The 17,197-nt window shown below is 39.8% G+C and overlaps 2 protein-coding genes across 8 annotated transcripts in view; both read left to right on the plus strand.

Moving 5' to 3' along the window:
* Nucleotides 1-17,197, plus strand: part of RABGAP1L (RAB GTPase activating protein 1 like) — a 270,618-nt gene that overhangs the window by 100,054 nt on the left and 153,367 nt on the right. The window lies entirely within an intron of this gene.
* On the plus strand, nt 2,557-15,399 carry GPR52 (G protein-coupled receptor 52). Of its 2 annotated transcripts, none has more exons than XM_040610560.1 (2): nt 2,557-2,699; nt 2,776-15,399. In XM_040610560.1, the coding sequence occupies exon 2, from the start codon at nt 4,591-4,593 to the stop codon at nt 5,674-5,676; it is 1,086 nt and encodes a 361-aa protein (XP_040466494.1). In that variant the 5' UTR covers nt 2,557-2,699; nt 2,776-4,590; the 3' UTR covers nt 5,677-15,399. The 2 variants fall into 2 exon arrangements, with proteins under 2 accessions (XP_040466494.1, XP_040466495.1); XM_040610561.1 differs by having other exon boundaries at nt 2,557-2,695.

The following is a 17,197-nucleotide window of genomic DNA, read 5'->3' on the forward strand; positions in this document are numbered from 1 at the left end:
TACCGCATCTCCTCTGTTTTCAGCAGGATCAGATGGTGTGAGTCTTCTAGTTTGGATGGTAACTTCTGTTGTTTCTAGCTGATGTAATTTATAAAGAAGGTGTGGAATTGCTCCTTCTATTCAGCTTGAAGAACAGCACAGTCCTTCTGCTGGACGTAACCAGCTGCAGAATTTCTGTACCATGTAAAATACTGCCTTGGTGACAGCCATTAAATTCTTCCAATATAACTGTTTACTCATTCTCACTTCCTTTCCTTTACATGCCAATAAAAAAAAATAATCCTGAAGCACATTTTGTTTAAAACCATGCCAGAGTCCCTACTGTGTCTCCAATGTACACCTAGAAAACTTTTTCCATATAGCTTTTCAGTGTTGCTGCCTCTTGTAAAAGGCTGTCTGTAATTGCATCGTTTTGTCAGGACTAGCTGACTTCTGCTTTAATTTTCACTTGTCTCCAAATATACGTAAACCATAGTACAAGTTAGCGCAGTCAGTCAGTTCCAGTTTGCACTGCTGCTGCTTAGAAAATGCCACCAGGAGTTGGGCTCTGGGAATAACTGAGGTGATAAAGCCACTGGCAGCTTGCAGTGTGACTTTTTTTTTTTTTTTTTTAATGAAATGATACTTCCTCACTTTTGAATTACTTTGTCCCTTTAGTTACAATTGATGAAAGGGAAGCATTTTACCTGCATTGAAAACCAACCAGCAGAGGTTGCCATTGATTTTTCTGTTGTCTCGTACCTGCTTAGCAGTATCCGGGTTTCTCCTGCAAGACCTGAAATATTTGGCTGACACGAGCGCTTGCTATCAGAGTTCGGTGTTCTGTGCACACAGTAACAGGCACTGGGGTTTTGTACGTCGGCTGGATCCGACCTGTGAGCAGGGTGACTCAACGGTCGCTGTAACATTTGGAAACTTTAGTAGTTACCAGTATGTAAATCCGTATTGAGCAGGATGCACCGAGCACGTAGTTACTGCGATCCACTTCATTTTAGGCTTTACCTTTGCTTCTCTCAACACGTCAGTCAGGCTTTCTAACGTCCATTTTAAGACATTTTGGCCCTTTATGTCTCCGGTGCCAACCCCAAAACAGGTGAGGGCAGAGAGGGAGAAAGAAGTACTGGTTGCTGCCATGCCTGTGCACACCGTTGTTTGTTCTCCTCCTCCTCCCCCACAGGAGGAGTGGGAAGAGGAGGAATAAAAATTGCTTCCTATTGTTCTGCCTGTGGTATGGAGAGCTATGGCTTAAAGCTGTGCTCAGGGACTAAATTTAGTCATTAAATCTGTTGTTGCAGCCATTTACAGTTCTGAGGTATCGGAGTGATTTTAATTTTTGTTGGTTTTTTCTTTTTTTTTTTTTAAATCTTTTGATGGAATAATTTGGAATGATCACACGCCGTTATTGCAAACCACTTTTCCACTGCTGCATTTTCTCTTGCTTCACGTTTCTACAGACTTGTCATTCAGTCTTGAATATTTGCTCCAGGCTATACTCGAAATACAAGATGTTAACCCGGGAGCAGCTTATTAAAATTTTGCCTGTGGTTTGCCTCGGAACTAAAAGAATTTATATGACTGTAGTTTCTAATGACTTAGTTTGTTAAAGCTTTCGATCCCGTTCTTGACATGTGTCTCTTCCTGATCTATAGCCCAAAATACTGTTTCGTGGTTGGTATGTTGGTATCTAAATTTGTTGTTTCTGTGTCAGAGGACGTATGGAGTGTCTGTGTACGATAACTTTGATGATTGTACTTCTGTTGCTGGTTTTTATTTCTAGGCAGCATGAAGTAAACAGAAGTTTGAGTCCTTAATGAGGGAGTAGCAGCATCCATTTGCGTGGATAGCGAGATTAGTTAATTGGGTTAAAAAGTCTGTGCTGTGGGGAAGAATGTGTTATTCACAAGTATTTGTATTTAAACCCATGTTTGCAGCCGGTTGAGGCAATTAAAAACTGGCACAGTGTTGAAACCGCTTGCAGACGAGTTTTAAAATAATCTGCCTGAAGTATAAAAATAATTAATTTTTAGGGGACTGTGATTTTGTCGTTCAAGTAAGACAAGACAAACGTGTGTTAGACTGTAGCAAGTATTTTATCCAGCTCAACATTTGCAGGCACCGTATAAAAGCTGCGTGCGAAATCGGTAACCCGAGAGTAACTTTTGCAGAACATTTTTAGGTAGACGGTGATGGCGGTTTCTGAAATGCTGTATTTCCACCTATAGATGAAATGATCGCTCGCTCTGAAGGACGAGTTGGCCGGGCCGGGGCCGCACGCCCTCGGCATGCTGGCGCGGTGTGGCCCGCACAGGGGCTGCCGGGGCGAGCACCTGCCCGGCGGGCGGCGGCGGGGCCGAGCGGGGCCGAGCCCCCGCCGCGCTGCGGGGGCCGCCGCCGGGCCGGGCCGGGCCGCGCGCCGTTACCTAGTGACAGCGGCGCGGCGCGGCCATTGGCTGCGCGCCGGGGCCGGGGCCGGCTGTCACCTTTCCAGCGCCCGGCTCGGCTGCAGCGCCCGGCGGCGGGGGGGGGGGGGGGGGGGGGGGGCGGGAGGAGGAGGAGGAGCAGCGGCGGCGGACTCAGGTGCAAGAATCATTCCAGGGGGAAGGAGAGAAGGAATAGCGACAGACGCTCCAGCCGCACCACAGTAACTAGGACTCCCCTGTCAAGCAGTTCCTCAAAGCGGCTGATAAGGATGCGTGTAGGTGAGAAAAATTGCTATATTGCTTTAACAAAGAATTAGAGAAAGTACTAATTATATACGTGCTCTGTTGCTTATAGACGAAGGGAATGAATAGCCGGAAATATTCTGGGATGTTATAAAATCAGAAGGACTTTCTGTACAGCGTGGCGATGCACAACAGGAAATTAACTCCAAAAAGAATGCTTTCCCTCAAACTGCTGCAACTGAATTGAAAATTTTTCTTTCCTAGTATCTGAAATTCTTCCTGAAGACACAGCAAGGACTATCAAAAACATCAGAGAGATTCTGGTACTTTAAAGAGACTTAAAGCAAATGCCAGCATTAATATCTGAATGACCTTGGAGATCATTTCATGTGGATTCATTAATTTTCACTGCCAGTCTTCTAGTCTCAGGAACTCTAGGATTAAAGATGGTTTTAACATTTTAGGGGCCTTTCAAAAAACAAGATTGTATACAATTAATTACCTGCCTAATGATTCCTGAACTAATGAAGTATTTCCTTAAAACTGAACAGAGGAGATGCTTGCTTTTAGCGTTTGCTTTCTCCGTAACTGTGAATGAAATGAACAAGGTAATGTCCTGCAATTAGAAGAACATTTTTTTTTAAAGCAGGTCTTTATTATGCCAATCATCTAATAAATATAGAAACCCTACAACACTAAGAAGATGAAGCTGAATAACAGAATAATGGATTAGTAAACAATGGCAGCTTTTCTAGTCAAATCAGCATTTCATTAGCTTCACAGCAGAATGCAGATGGAAGTTTCTGTTCTCGTTGTATGGGGGTTTGTGAAATGATTCAGGTGTTGCTACAGAGGTGAGCAATATCATGGATATACCTGTGAACTCCTGGGTACCAATCCACTGTAGCAGATATGGCAGAGTTTCCAAAGATGGTTATTTTAAATTACCATTGCTGAAATTAAATTCAAGAGAATTTATTTTGTCTGTGGGGACCTTGAGTTATGCTTCTGGCATTAATAATTGTAATGGACTATAACTGCTTGAAGGAATTGTGAATATTGACATAAGTCTCCAAATTCTATTCTTAAATTATTTTCATTTTTAAATGAATAGACACAATCTTCCTCATTGTACGTGAGATGTATTTTCTTTCTTGGGAGTCAGAGGACAAATCTGCCTTGTCCCCCACCCGTCTCCCTCCAAATAAAATTCATTATTCATACCCAAACAGTGGTGAGTCTATTGGAATTAACCTTGACAGAAATGTTTTCCTTACCTTTCCAATGAATAGCATGGATAAGACGGAGTACCATCTCCTGCGTGGAGCCAGAAAAGACAGTATTAGATGATGAACTTTCTCCTTTACTCTCCCGTCAGTCTGTGATTTAAATTGAGACATTAAAAAGATTATCTCCAGTAACTGCTGCTGGTCCAGGAAACCTGAGCTGTATGGAGGTTCCTCCTTCCCTTCCTCCCCCTCACCCCGTTATCATCCAAAGTAAATGACTTTCTCAGGAAAATAAGCAGTCAGAGATTCCCCCCCCTACGTCCCTGGGAAATGAATGTGTCTCTTTTGTCAGTTTTTATTTCCGTTATTTCACAGTATCTGTTTGTTTTAGAAGTGCCTTGTGTTTGCTAAAGATTGGTCGAGAGCACTGGAGGAGCTGATCAGTGGCCTTTCTCTTTCTGGCTTTTTTTTTTTCTTTTTTTTTTTCTTTCTTTCTTTCCTTAAAGCTAAGGTGTGCCAGAGGTGATGCACTGATGCTGAGGCGGCATCAACAGCTATGGGACTGTAATCCTCTCAAATGTAAGCACTGGCAGTGTCTACAAAGAGAGCTCGTGAGACGCTGAAGCAGAGTTTAGCTGCTGTTAAGCAGGTCATCTGCTCACTAAGGCTCAGATTGCAGTGTTCCCTAATCACAAAACATGAACCAGTCCCGATGGATTGAATGGAGGACTCTGAATATGAGCAGTAGTGTTATGAACGTATCTGAGCATCTCTCCTGCCCTCTTGGATTTGGTCACTACAATGCAGTTGACATCTGTATCCTTGAGACAGTTGTTATTGTCTTGCTAACATTTTTAATTATTGCGGGTAACTTAACTGTGATATTTGTTTTTCACTGTGCTCCACTTCTGCATCATTATACCACCAGCTATTTTATTCAGACCATGGCCTATGCTGATCTTTTTGTTGGAGTTAGCTGCTTGGTTCCTACTTTGTCACTGCTCCACTACTCGACAGGTGTCCACGAGTCCTTGACTTGTCAAGTTTTTGGATATATCATCTCTGTGCTAAAAAGCGTATCTATGGCATGTCTTGCTTGCATCAGTGTGGATCGCTATCTCGCTATAACAAAGCCTCTCTCCTATAATCAACTGGTCACACCTTGTCGCTTGAGAATCTGCATCATCTTGATCTGGATATACTCTTGTCTGATCTTCTTGCCTTCCTTTTTTGGTTGGGGAAAACCTGGTTACCATGGAGATATTTTTGAATGGTGTGCTACCTCCTGGCTAACTAATGCCTATTTTACTGGCTTTATCGTGTGCTTACTATACGCTCCTGCTGCCTTTGTCATATGTTTCACGTATTTCCACATCTTTAAAATTTGCCGGCAGCACACCAAAGAGATAAATGATCGGAGAGCTCGATTTCCTAGCCACGAAGTGGATGCTGCTGGGGAGACTGGGCACAGCCCTGATCGCCGCTATGCCATGGTTTTGTTTCGGATAACCAGTGTGTTCTACATGCTGTGGCTCCCTTATATCATATACTTTCTGCTGGAGAGCTCTAGGGTGCTGGAAAACCCAGCACTTTCCTTCTTAACGACATGGCTTGCTATAAGCAATAGTTTCTGCAACTGTGTGATATATAGCCTCTCCAACAGTGTTTTCAGGCTGGGACTGCGGAGACTGTCAGAGACAATATGTTCATCTTGTATGTGTTTAAAAGACAGGGATGTACGGGACCCTAAACCGAGAAAACGGGCTAATTCCTGCTCCATTTAAAGAAAACTGGCTCACGTAATCAAACGCGGAGTTTCGATAGTATTTGCTGTATCTGGAAGCTTGCCAGAAGAGAAATGTTTACCTGAATAGCTTGCTATCATGTTAGAGTGAGTTTAAAAGTGATTGTGGAAAAGGCAAAGGCTGCTGTAAGAGGGGTCACTGAACTTGAATATAGCTCTTGTGAAATTGTGAGGAGAGCAATTCAACAGAGACACTGAAGAAAGTCAGAACTAAAAATCTTCCAAAGGGCATGAAATAACTACCACATCAGAGGTGGTTCCTCATAAAATAAATAAGTTAGTTAACTACCTTACATTTTTCCCCTTGTAGAAAAGTTGTCTTACTATCTTTGTGTCGGAATATACTGTAGCCTTCTGAATTTAAATATATTTAAGAGGAAACAATCAACAACAAAGTAAGTGGCTATCCGTAAATTATATATCAGAGGACTATAGTAGATATTGCAGATTAACAGTCAGCTCTGTCTCTGCTCACATCTGGTACAATTTTCAGTTGTACAAACAATTTGCAATGCATAAAACCTACACTGGGCATGACGCTTTTGGATAAAACAGCACATTTTGGTATAACTTTCATGGGAGCTCTGCCTCTCATTTCCCCTTTTTTTTTTCCATGCTATGCATCCCTAGATCCCATCATGTCCAAGTGGTTTAGTCTGAGGGCACCTACGAGGTAAACTGAGTTTCACACCGTTCTTCCTGCAGAAAGCAATAGCCCTTCCTGGCTGGCTGAGTGACTGCAGCTGCCCACGTACAATGACTTCTTCACTCTCTCATTCTCTTGATCCTGTTAAATTAGCACACAGTATCGATGTAGTGTCCTTTAGGGTGTACTGAAGCTTTTCCTTTATTGGCTACACAGATAATCCTAATGCAAATATGATAATCGCGCACAGCAGTGTGCCTCACTGCTTAGAAAATTAAAACTAACCAACCCTTATCTTTGGGAGGTCTAAATAGCTTACTGTTGTAGCTGTCAATCTGTTGTGTGAACCTAGCTTGCACATAACTGTATTTTTTTTTTAGAGAAAACGTAAATCGTGGTCTGTGCCTAATATTTTCATAGCACACGGAATAGGTCAACGCTGCAGGATTAAAAAAAATTACACTTGCTTTAAGAGAAATACTCCTGTGCTGTTTGTTAGACAAGTGTTCTTGGAGGAGGTGAACAAGACAGTTTAGTATTAAATGCAGGCAAAGAGCTTCAGTATTTCCTTTTGTACTGAACTGATTTTCAGGTCCACTGATGAAATCTTTTTTTTATTTTGCAAGGGTGCACATTAGGTTTATGTAGTAAATTGCCAGGGGTTCAGATGCATGCCAGTCAATAAAATATTTAAATTACTATTTTGAACCAAATGTAAGTTTCTTAGATGGTTATTGGCTTTTAAAAAAGGCCCAATATATTGGTTATTGGTGCCTTGTAACACTGCACTATTAGTCCTTCTTTCACCAAAATGCATATGTAAAGATCATGCCGATTACTTTTTGTAACGGAAGCTAACCACGCTTGGACACTTGTGGTTTGACTATAGATCTCCTTTAATTATGTATTCTTTGTTCTGTTGAGGTGGTTCTGAACCCCTGTACGTTTTTTAAACCTGTAAGAAAGTTAAAACAATGGAATAAAGTAGTATTATGTATATCAAAACCAACTTTGGCGTTAGTTCCCTGATGTTATGCTCTGTTCTCTGTGAAAGTTCTTTTGGGTTAGAACTCAAGAACGAACGATTTAAAATCCAAACCTCAAAGCTGCTTACTGGCCATCTTAAACGTTTATATACTGGTTTCTAGCACTGTACAGTCTTTAAAGCAGGTTGAAATATGACTTGAAACATTCCTCTAGCTAAGCTGAGCTGTTGCTGACAATTAGCCCCGATAGATATGGAAAACTGAGCAGTATTCTTTGCACGTATCTTGTAATGCTCCATGTCTACAAGAATGTGGCTGCTGCCTTCTTTTGAAAAGTTGCTGTTTATTTCAGAAGGCTCTTTTCGGCTGACTGCTGCTCTATAAGGTTGTGTAACGCCGTCTCTTCTTACAGACATGACTTGGATTCATTTCGTTTTGTCACTATTTTGTCATTGTTTCCTGCTTAGTAGGTCCTCAGCGTGCAAGACTTAGACAAGGAGCAATGAACTATCTCATTTCTCCCAACTCACAGGGCTGGTTTCATACCAATGAAGTAGTTTTATATCTGTGCTCCAGAGCTGGCTGCTCACTGCTTCTGGGTTTTCTTGGCATTCCTGCTAACAAGTTTCTATGGGACCTCCTGAAATTCAAGAAAATTCTTGAATTTGTGAATTTGAATTCTAGAAGATGCTTGAAGTTGAACTAATGTTTTATTAAACACAGCCTGGAGGCAGTAGATGCATTGTTAGTATGGTACTGTAATTACAAATACATGGAATTACACAGGCTAACTCATTTGTATTGGTAGTGCCTTAGTCGAACCTTGCTTATATAACCTCAGCAAACGGAGCTGATGTCCAGCACCTTGAAGCTTTATTGCCTGCACACGGTAGGTCGGAAGGAGAGCTTCGCTTCAGAGGCTGCAGCACAAGTTTACTCGCCAGCCCACTGGCTTCTTGCCCTAAAGGGCAGAGTTAGCAATATGTTTCTCTCTACCATTGTGTTGAGCTTGTGGAGTTGTCAGGCAGAACTGAAGATTTCCCTTTTCCTCAGGCTGTCGTTGGAGGGAGAGAACATAGTAGAAATCCAATACCCTGCCATCATATCCTAGGTTCTTTGTCCTTTTTTTTTTTGTTTTGTTTTTTGTTTTGTTTCTTAAGCATTGGCTTAGCATTGTTGGTGCAAGAATGCTAATTTGCTTGTCTGGACCCTGAATTTCAGTTCCTGTAAAGTCCCATTTCAGCCTATTCTCTGTAAATCTGTGTCTCCTGCTGTCCTGGAATCTGTCAAATTAAACATCCTCAGCAGAGTTAAATACTGCATTTCTTCTTGCTGTTTCCCAGACGACAGGATCTGACCTGGTGGTCAGTCACATGAATTTTTAAATTTAGTAAGAGTGTTTCATATTTTTTTGAAAGTGTTTTCTAAACTCGTGATTTAAAATTTTGTTTCAGGGAGGTTTGTTATTGTTTTACTGATGCTGTCTGAGGATTCCAGCTGGTGCTAAATTCTCTTCCAAAATTATGACTGAATGTTTAATGGATTAAAATTTCCAATAGAAATTCCAGTCACCGAGTATGTAATTTCTGATTTTCATTCTGTCATTACATAAAGTCTCGTGTTCTTGTATGAAAATCTGATTAACGAATGAGACTTTCAAAGCTGGCATCTGGACTACATATCCCATTTTCATGTGTCTAAAGATCTTTATGATTTATGAAATAGCTTGTAAGTAGGTGACCAGACACTAACTAAAGAAATCAACGTGAAAAAATCATTGTTGATAATACAGTTAATAATAAAATCTCTCCATATACAGATATGTTGAAGGAGTTGCTAAAACTTTAGGTTCTTTAAAAAAAAAAAAAAAAAAAGGTAGTGATAAGATTATGCTAAATATTAAATAAAAAGCGTAAAGTGAAGAGATATGCCTAATAGGTTAGCAAAACAACAACAACTATATATGAAGAGCTCCTTTGCCTGGTAGGTTATGTTGTGCCATTACATTTCTTTTGAATACTTGCGCTTGTACTGTAACAGAGGCTATGTCAAGGTTGATTGCCTTACTGTTTTTGGAACCTCATGTCTTCAGCCTAAGGAAAAAGTAAAAAAACCTGTGTAATGGCAGCAAAAGCACTACCAGGAAAGTGATTTTTTCATAACCAAATTCTGTGTGCTTCCTTATTTTCTGTGAATTTCTCCTTAACATAACTGTTCTTTAAAGGGAAGGAAAACTGTAGTAATGAAAAGTACAATGCCGTCTTTGTAAAGTTTACTTATTGTCTAATAGTAAGATATTCCCCCCCACCACCTGCCCTGTTTCTGCTTAAGAATCTGTTTTGTAATTGTACTTGGTAAAGCGTGAGGTATCAAGCTAGGTTTGTTTTTGTGCAGAATCTTTGTGTTTCCTCTACTGAAAAGTTTGCAGTGTTTTGCTTTATTGAGCCACCTTTCATAGATAGAGTTAATGAGAACTTTTTAAAAATAGCCTTTATATTGTTTTTATGATTATTTTTAATTAGTGTTTGATGACCGAATATCCATAAGCACGCTTAGTTTTCACACTCAGCAAAACTAATAACATGACCATTTTAAGGTAAAATAACTTACCAGTCAATATTAGAAATTGAGGATTGAGAAAAATGTATCAATGTAATGATTAGTTATTTCATTAGCTATTATATTGTGTATGGAAAATCAAGTTAGACTATAAACAAAAGATAGTTGCAACAGGATATCGAGTTGATGGGAAATGCATCAGTTGTAAGACCATCTCACAGCTGGTTCTCAACAGGAATCTCTTTTATCTTTCCATACTGCAGTTGTAGCCAAACAAATATATCAATTTGTAAGATTTTTGTTTGCTTGTTTTTTAATGTTGGTGTTTGAATGCTGAGGATCTGTGTCTCTCAACCCAAGCTGCTGCTTGTGGTGGGAATGTTGCTTTATCAGACCTCAAGCTCGTTTGCCACGTGCCTGGCAACATGCTGGTCCTGGCGCTGGCTTTGCCAGGAGCAGTGCCAAAGGTTGGGAAGGCCAGCAGCGCTGGGGGGGAAGAATGTCAGTGAAGGTGGCAGTGGCCTCCCCAGCCATCCTCCAGGATCAGCTGATTTGCAGACCTTTCAGTTTTATTGTCACTGTCACCAAAAGGATAACTTTATGCCTTGGACTTCATCCCTGCCCCCTGTTACTGCTGTCTCTCTTTAGGCTGTTTTATGGATGGAGTGGTGCATTGTTCTTCTAAACAGCTGAGCTAGATTTATTTTGTTGGGGTTTTTTTGATTAAACATTTTTTACGTATATCATTTGAATAGCAAAACCAAACATTTTGTTAACTTGATGCCGATTAATTTTTGGGCCTTTCTAGAAATCCATCACTGAGGTAGTGTTTTCCTGGTATTTGCAGCATTGCCTGGAACGTTGCTTAAAGGTAGTATTTTCCAAAGGTTACGGGTTTTTTTGCTAAACCAAATACAAAGTTCAGGTAAAATCTGATTTCTGCTGACCCACCCTCCGCCTTTTTAACATAGACATACTTAAATTTTTTTTAAGCATATACTGAATTTATACATAGATCTCTGCAGTCATTAAGCATTTTTAGTTGTTAACAAATTATTGCAGATTAGTGGGGTGAAAGCGATTTGGAAGGATATTTAAGAGTAGTTTCCTACTCACAGATTTTTCTAGTTATTCTTAAATGAAATTACTCCTTTCTCAATCTGGTATTATGAAAATCCTCAGAGGTCCATGAGCTTTAAGTGCTAAAGGAACAGTATGTGAATGGAGAAGAAGCTGTTAATGGCTCTGTGCCCCAGCGCAGCCTCGGGAAAATACTAAAAACCCCCTCGCTTTAACATCCATAATTTCTGTGGACTTTTCCTTTGTCCAAGTACTGTGAAAGGTAGGATGAGTATAAGGAAACCTTAGTGCTTTCAGCTGCGCTGACAGGAGGCTAGGAAAACCAATTTCGGGCAGTAAAAGTGCCTGGAGTTCTTTGGGATTTTATCAGTCTTATGCTGACTGTGGTCAAACTTAACCCTCTTGAGAAGAATGTGACAGCAATGCTGAAGGCTTTCGTTTTAATCACCGCATGAGTCGTCTGAACAAAGAAAAGGTGATTTGGATCAAAGTGAAACTTTGTAAGTAGAATGATTACCGGGGAAAAGAGTTTCACTTTTTATATGGGGTATTCGTCCCTGCCTCAAAGCTCCTCAATCTAAATTTGGCAACCAGCAGTATTAGAAGAAGTGACAAAACACCAAGATTTTGAGAAGGGGAAGCTCGCGAGATGACAGTGTTAATCATGGGAGGGCATTTCTGCATCCTGACAGCACTGCCTTTTTGTTTCTTTATTTTCTTTAAATGAAGTAGGTAATGCTTGTTGTCTTTGTTTTCCCCCTTCTTCTATAAGATATTTGAATAAGCACAAATTGTTTTATCATGGAAGAATTAAATTTTATGAAATATTTAAATGAGAAACCGAGTAGTGGTTAGGGAAAGTACAATGGAGCGTTCTTGGGAAAGAACTAAGTATGTTACTTGTGGCACATGTACCGCTTTGAATTTCGTATGCTTTGGGTAGGGAAGTCTTCAAATACTTGTACCAGGTTAGAGTTTCTAGTCCTTTCATGATCTCTCTAGTGTTATTTATGCTTGTGCATGTATTATTTAAAAGTTCTACTTGTGTGACATCTAAATTTGGATTTGTAAATGGACAAATGATTCTTTCCATGATCAGGCAAATTTGTTCTGACCTATGAAAGACACTTGCTGAACCCACAGGTTTTTGGCGTTTATTAAGTGATAATAGCATACAGGTTCTCATTAGCTGTTTTGTGGTGAGGAAGCAAATACAGGACCTGTGTATTGAGGCAGAAGAGCTGACTCTTCCTCAGATGGACTGCTTCTTATCTGTTGTATTACAGAAATTATTACATCAGATGAGCCCAGGTGGGGTTGTGGCTTTGGAGGGCCAAATGCTGAGAGCAAGTGACCCTTTTTTTACTTATTTCAGTAGTTTACCTTAATGCCATTCTGTTACTCTATCTTGGTGTTCACATGTGTGCTTAAATGGGGATTGCTAAATACAAAACACTTGTGTCGCTTTGGAATATGTATACTTTCCTGTTCCCTGGCAAGATTTGTGTAGGTCTCTCTCCATCCAACATGCCATTGGAACCTCTGATTCATGTTCACTGAGTAAACTCGTGGTGGTTTGAATTGTTACCATTCCAGCAGCAGAATGAAACATGCCTCCCCTCCTCTTCCCTTGGTGTTTCAGGTTGGTCTGGCAGCATTTTAGCAGCAGTGGGTAGGGCTGTACGGCAGCTGGCACAGCTGATGAGCGTGCATGTCCTCTGCTTGTACTTTTACTACATGGAGTTAATCCTCCAAAGAAGGGGAGGCATAGACAGCTTAAGGCAATGATGCCTTAAACTGCCTCAACAAGGTTGCAGAGCTTTGTTTATTAGGGTTTTTAATGGTAAGGGAATTTATTGTAATTAAAAAAAAATATCTGTATGAGTAATGAATTGTTATTAGGTCAAGAACACATTAGTTCTGTTCTTCATCTATGCCCTCAATAGGGGAATGGGATCTTCATAAGGGAATTTTATTATAATTGGGTAGATTTTGGACACTACAATTTTTATAGTGAGTTTTAATGCAACTATACGTATATAAGGGATGTAAACAGTCATATGATGGCAAGGTTTCAGTGGCAGCTTTTCCTTCATTTTAAGGGCTTTGGGGACCACTCTGTGGCTAGAGTTGGATAAGTGCTAAGCATGTACTAAAATTACCAAAGCTGGAACAGCAAACACAGGCTGTAAATGAAGGACCTTTATCCAAAACTACTTTCTCTGTAATATTGGCTACTTAATATTGTCCAGGCAGTATCTTGTGTTGGCTTATGAAAATGATGTATAGAAAAGGAAGCAGTCTAATAAATGCAACTACATGCTATCATAATTAAATTATTTTTAAGGTTTTTTATTTTTCAACTCAGGACTTTCGGAGACCATATTTTCTGTGATCTCTTACCTTGGGAACTCACAACCAATTAATTATTTTCTTTTGCTGGGTGTGCTTTACTTATCTCTGGCTTTTGGTTTTTTTAAAGTTCAGTTTAAAATTTGAATTTGAAATTCAGTTTTGCTGTTATGTAGACATGTTTTTTCACTTGACTCATGTAAAAACTTTTATGAGAGTACTGGAAAGATCATGTCCTACAAGGGAACATCTAGTCTTAAATCTATACTGCATTTCATTGTATCTAAAAGAAGCTGTTGCTGTACCTTGTTTACTAGATTTCAGGTATCTTGGCAGCAAGCCTCATCAACAGATGACAAGTTCTCCAACCTCTTCTGTTGGGCTGAAATTGCCACTGATTTTATTTGTAAACGTTGCTAACTAAAGACACTCTTGTTTTGGTGGTGAATCAGTGTTCTGGATGGAATTTCTGGAGATACTTTTATCTCTTTGATTGTATTTCCTTTGATTCTGGTGGCGCGGCATAAGAGGGTTCTTGCCTAAGCGCCACTGGAAGTTTTGTCTGTATTATCCCTGTGCATTTGCAGCTCCTTTCTTCTGGTTTATCCTGGCTTGAGAAGCTTTTTTGGGGAAAAGTATGCCTGTGATGGTTGGTCATTGATACAATTGTGCTTCAATGATAATCTTACTTTATTAATTTCACTGCATATTAAAATGTCTGTATTTTAAAAATAAAAATTATAGCAAAGTGCTTTTGTAATAATGGTGTTGATTTTGTTTAAAAATAAGTTTATAGCAAGACAAAAAATGTTTACATTTGGATAAAAGAGATTTGAAATGTGATATATGTGAGAAATGCCTGTTGATAATTTATTTTGGGAAAAATTTGGATTTCAAGTGGCAGGTGAAATTAGAGGGATTAAATATAAATATTGATTCTGAAGAAAAGCACCTCTTAGTTTTCATACAATAACAAAAGGAATTGTATCTGTTTCCTGTCAGGAAGAGGATTTTGAGTTACTGTAAGTTGCCTTATGAAAATCATAGTTTAATGAGCCATGGCTTACCAAAAAGTATTGAGATATTAGTAATGATAAAAATAATAACGATAACTGTTAGAAATCATTACTGCCATCACTTTAGCGTGCCTGGACCTTGGATGCTGGGTGTAATTGGTCCATGGTAGCACAGCTGGAGCGAGTTCTGGGGAGTGACAAAAGAGCCTCTCCTAGGGAGAATTAAAAAATCTCTGTAAGATTTTTCAACCTAGAAAGGAAAGGATTAAGGTGCAGGGGACTGACAAGTCTGCAAGGTCATGAATGTCATGGGGGAGAATTGGGTGCGATTACTCATTGTTTTCTGTTCCAGTGTAAAAAAAAATTAAATCAAGGTAGCACTATGAAAATCAGCAGTGTCCAGTGACTTGTGGAATACATTCACAACAGACACGCTGGATGTCAAAAGCTGACATGGGTTACAAATTCAGAGACATTCAGGGAGGAATAGTGTATTAAATGCTGTCCTCATGCTTCTGGTTTGGGAGTCCATGTGCTGCAGATTACCAGCGGCTGGCAGACCGTGATGGGGGAATCGTCACAGTATGTGTCCCCTGTTCTTACGCTTGTCCTTAGGCATCTGCTCCTAGTTGCCACTGCAGACAGTGTTGGTACTAGAGGAACTAAGGGCCAGCCTCAAGTGTCTGCTCCTACCTTCCTGCTCTGTTCTGTTGTTACATCTTTATTACTTTTCATATGCTAACTCTGGGTATTTCTTTTCATGTTTGGTCTGTCAGGAACTAAGAGCACACAATTTACTTCAGCTGTTTTGTTCTGAATAAATTTGTGAGTGAAAAATGAACATCTGTGGCTGTGCATCTTTGTGTGTGGAAGGTGGCTGTGAGAGTAGAAGCGTCAGCAGGATCAGCTGTCCCCACCTCTTCTTGCTCCTGAGGCAAAATTCCTTCTGGAAAAGCACCAACAAAGCAGTCGTGAAGGGAACTATATTGCTAGTTCTGTAAATCAAGATTTAGGGGATAAATTTCACTTTTTTTGCAATAATTATAGTAGTTAAGAGTCAGGCTATTATTATAGGCAGTCCACAACAAAAAAGGCTTCTTAATCCTATCTAAATACCGTGATTTTTTAAAATAAAAAGTGATGCTGCAAAAGCAGGAGTGCCTGCCTTGCATGTGGCTAAGCCAGGTACCCCTCCCAAGCTGCAGCTGGCTCAGCAGAGGTCCAACAAGACCTCTACTTTATCACACCGTTAGAAAATCTGTGCTATCATACCAACAGGATAAAAGATAAGGAGATCACTAACAGTGCGGAGAGACTGCAATGTTGTATTCAAGGAGGGACTGGGTCGCTGAGAAAATTTCCTTGACAGCCTATTGTGGCTGATGACATAGAGTATGTATGGTAAACGTATTTTCTCAAGTATTTCTGCACTCACCACAGTTGACAGCGAAGCTAACAACAAAGTTCCACAGTGAACAAAGCAAGTATCTTAATGAGCCATGATGAGGATTGAGTATGGCTGTGTCGTTCCGCTTATAATCGTCAGCATGTTACCTATTTTGTGAACTAACGTGTTACCCATTGAGAAATAAAACCAGAATTCAAACTCTATATCCATATAACTGGGGCTGATATATTTATAAAGTTGGAAACAGACTGTGGTTTGCTCTGCCTGTCAGTGTATCTCCAAAACTATATATTCGCATTAGTTTTTTTTTCTTATAGAGGAAAGAAGTTCCATCCTACTCCTGTCATTTTGCAATTAGATCAGTTAACACTAGTTTGCCCCTAATGACATTTTCTTGTTTTCTTTTAAAACCAGTGTCAATAGTTATGTTACTAAAATGTGATTTTTAAGGTACATTCGATTCTCTATGCTCAAATCTTTTGTGGTGTTGCAGTTCCATGCACTGCTGCATATTGAGGCTAGCTTGAGTCTTCTTCCTCTTGTTCATGGATGTTCCAGATGTGGAAAAGTTGGGAAAATGTCAGGTAAAATTGTAGCTTTGGATGTCAATGTCTAAATTATTTTCATGACTATGTCTTGTTCATTTTAATAGAATGTAAGTGAACTTGCAGAAACCAGCAAGACAATTGGCACTTTAAGTTTTCTTCCTTATACAATAATTATTATTTGAAAAACAATGTGCTTGTAGAGAAAAACTTGAAATTTTAGGTGGATGTTTAGTTTATACTGTCGGTTTGGGTTTCTTTTTCTGTTATCTTATTGGAAACATTCTTGTTACTGGTAATTTAAAATATTGAAAAATGAAGGTGTAGTCACTGGCAGGCATTTCTAATGTGCTTCATAACAATGTTTGCAGTCTAGAAGTCATCAAAATTTGCCAATAATTTAATCAGGAAGCATTTTTGCCACTTTTCAATGCAGTAGCTTGTCAGTATTATTAATTACGCACATTTTGGTCCAACCCTTCATCCCAGCTGGAAGCAGAATTCCCCTTGACTATAGGGGAATCGTGGAATTTTAAGGAAGTTTGGCTTAGTTTTCTGTATTCAGCCTCGCAGTGACATGGAAGGCCCTAAACGTCAGTTTTTTCAGCAAGTACTTAACTCATGAGTGTCTCCATTACAGTAGCAGGGAATGCAGCAGCAGCAGCATTACTAATGAGAACAGCAGTCTCACGTGAAGCAAGTGTGCATCTGTGTTTGTGTGCTGAACTGAAGGCGATATGTTAACATATGTTCAAAAAAGCGCGTTTTGTGTCTCTGTTTAAGAGATACTGCTGAAGACCATGAAAGACAAAAGGGAGAGGATGCTTAGTTCTGGTTTGCTGTATTGCATTTCATGTTTTCCTCCTGTCCTCTAAATAAGCAAATTGACAGGCTGGATTGAAACATAGT

Source organism: Falco naumanni, chromosome 11, assembly GCF_017639655.2.
Source record: "Falco naumanni isolate bFalNau1 chromosome 11, bFalNau1.pat, whole genome shotgun sequence".
Classification (NCBI taxonomy): Eukaryota; Metazoa; Chordata; class Aves; order Falconiformes; family Falconidae; genus Falco; species Falco naumanni.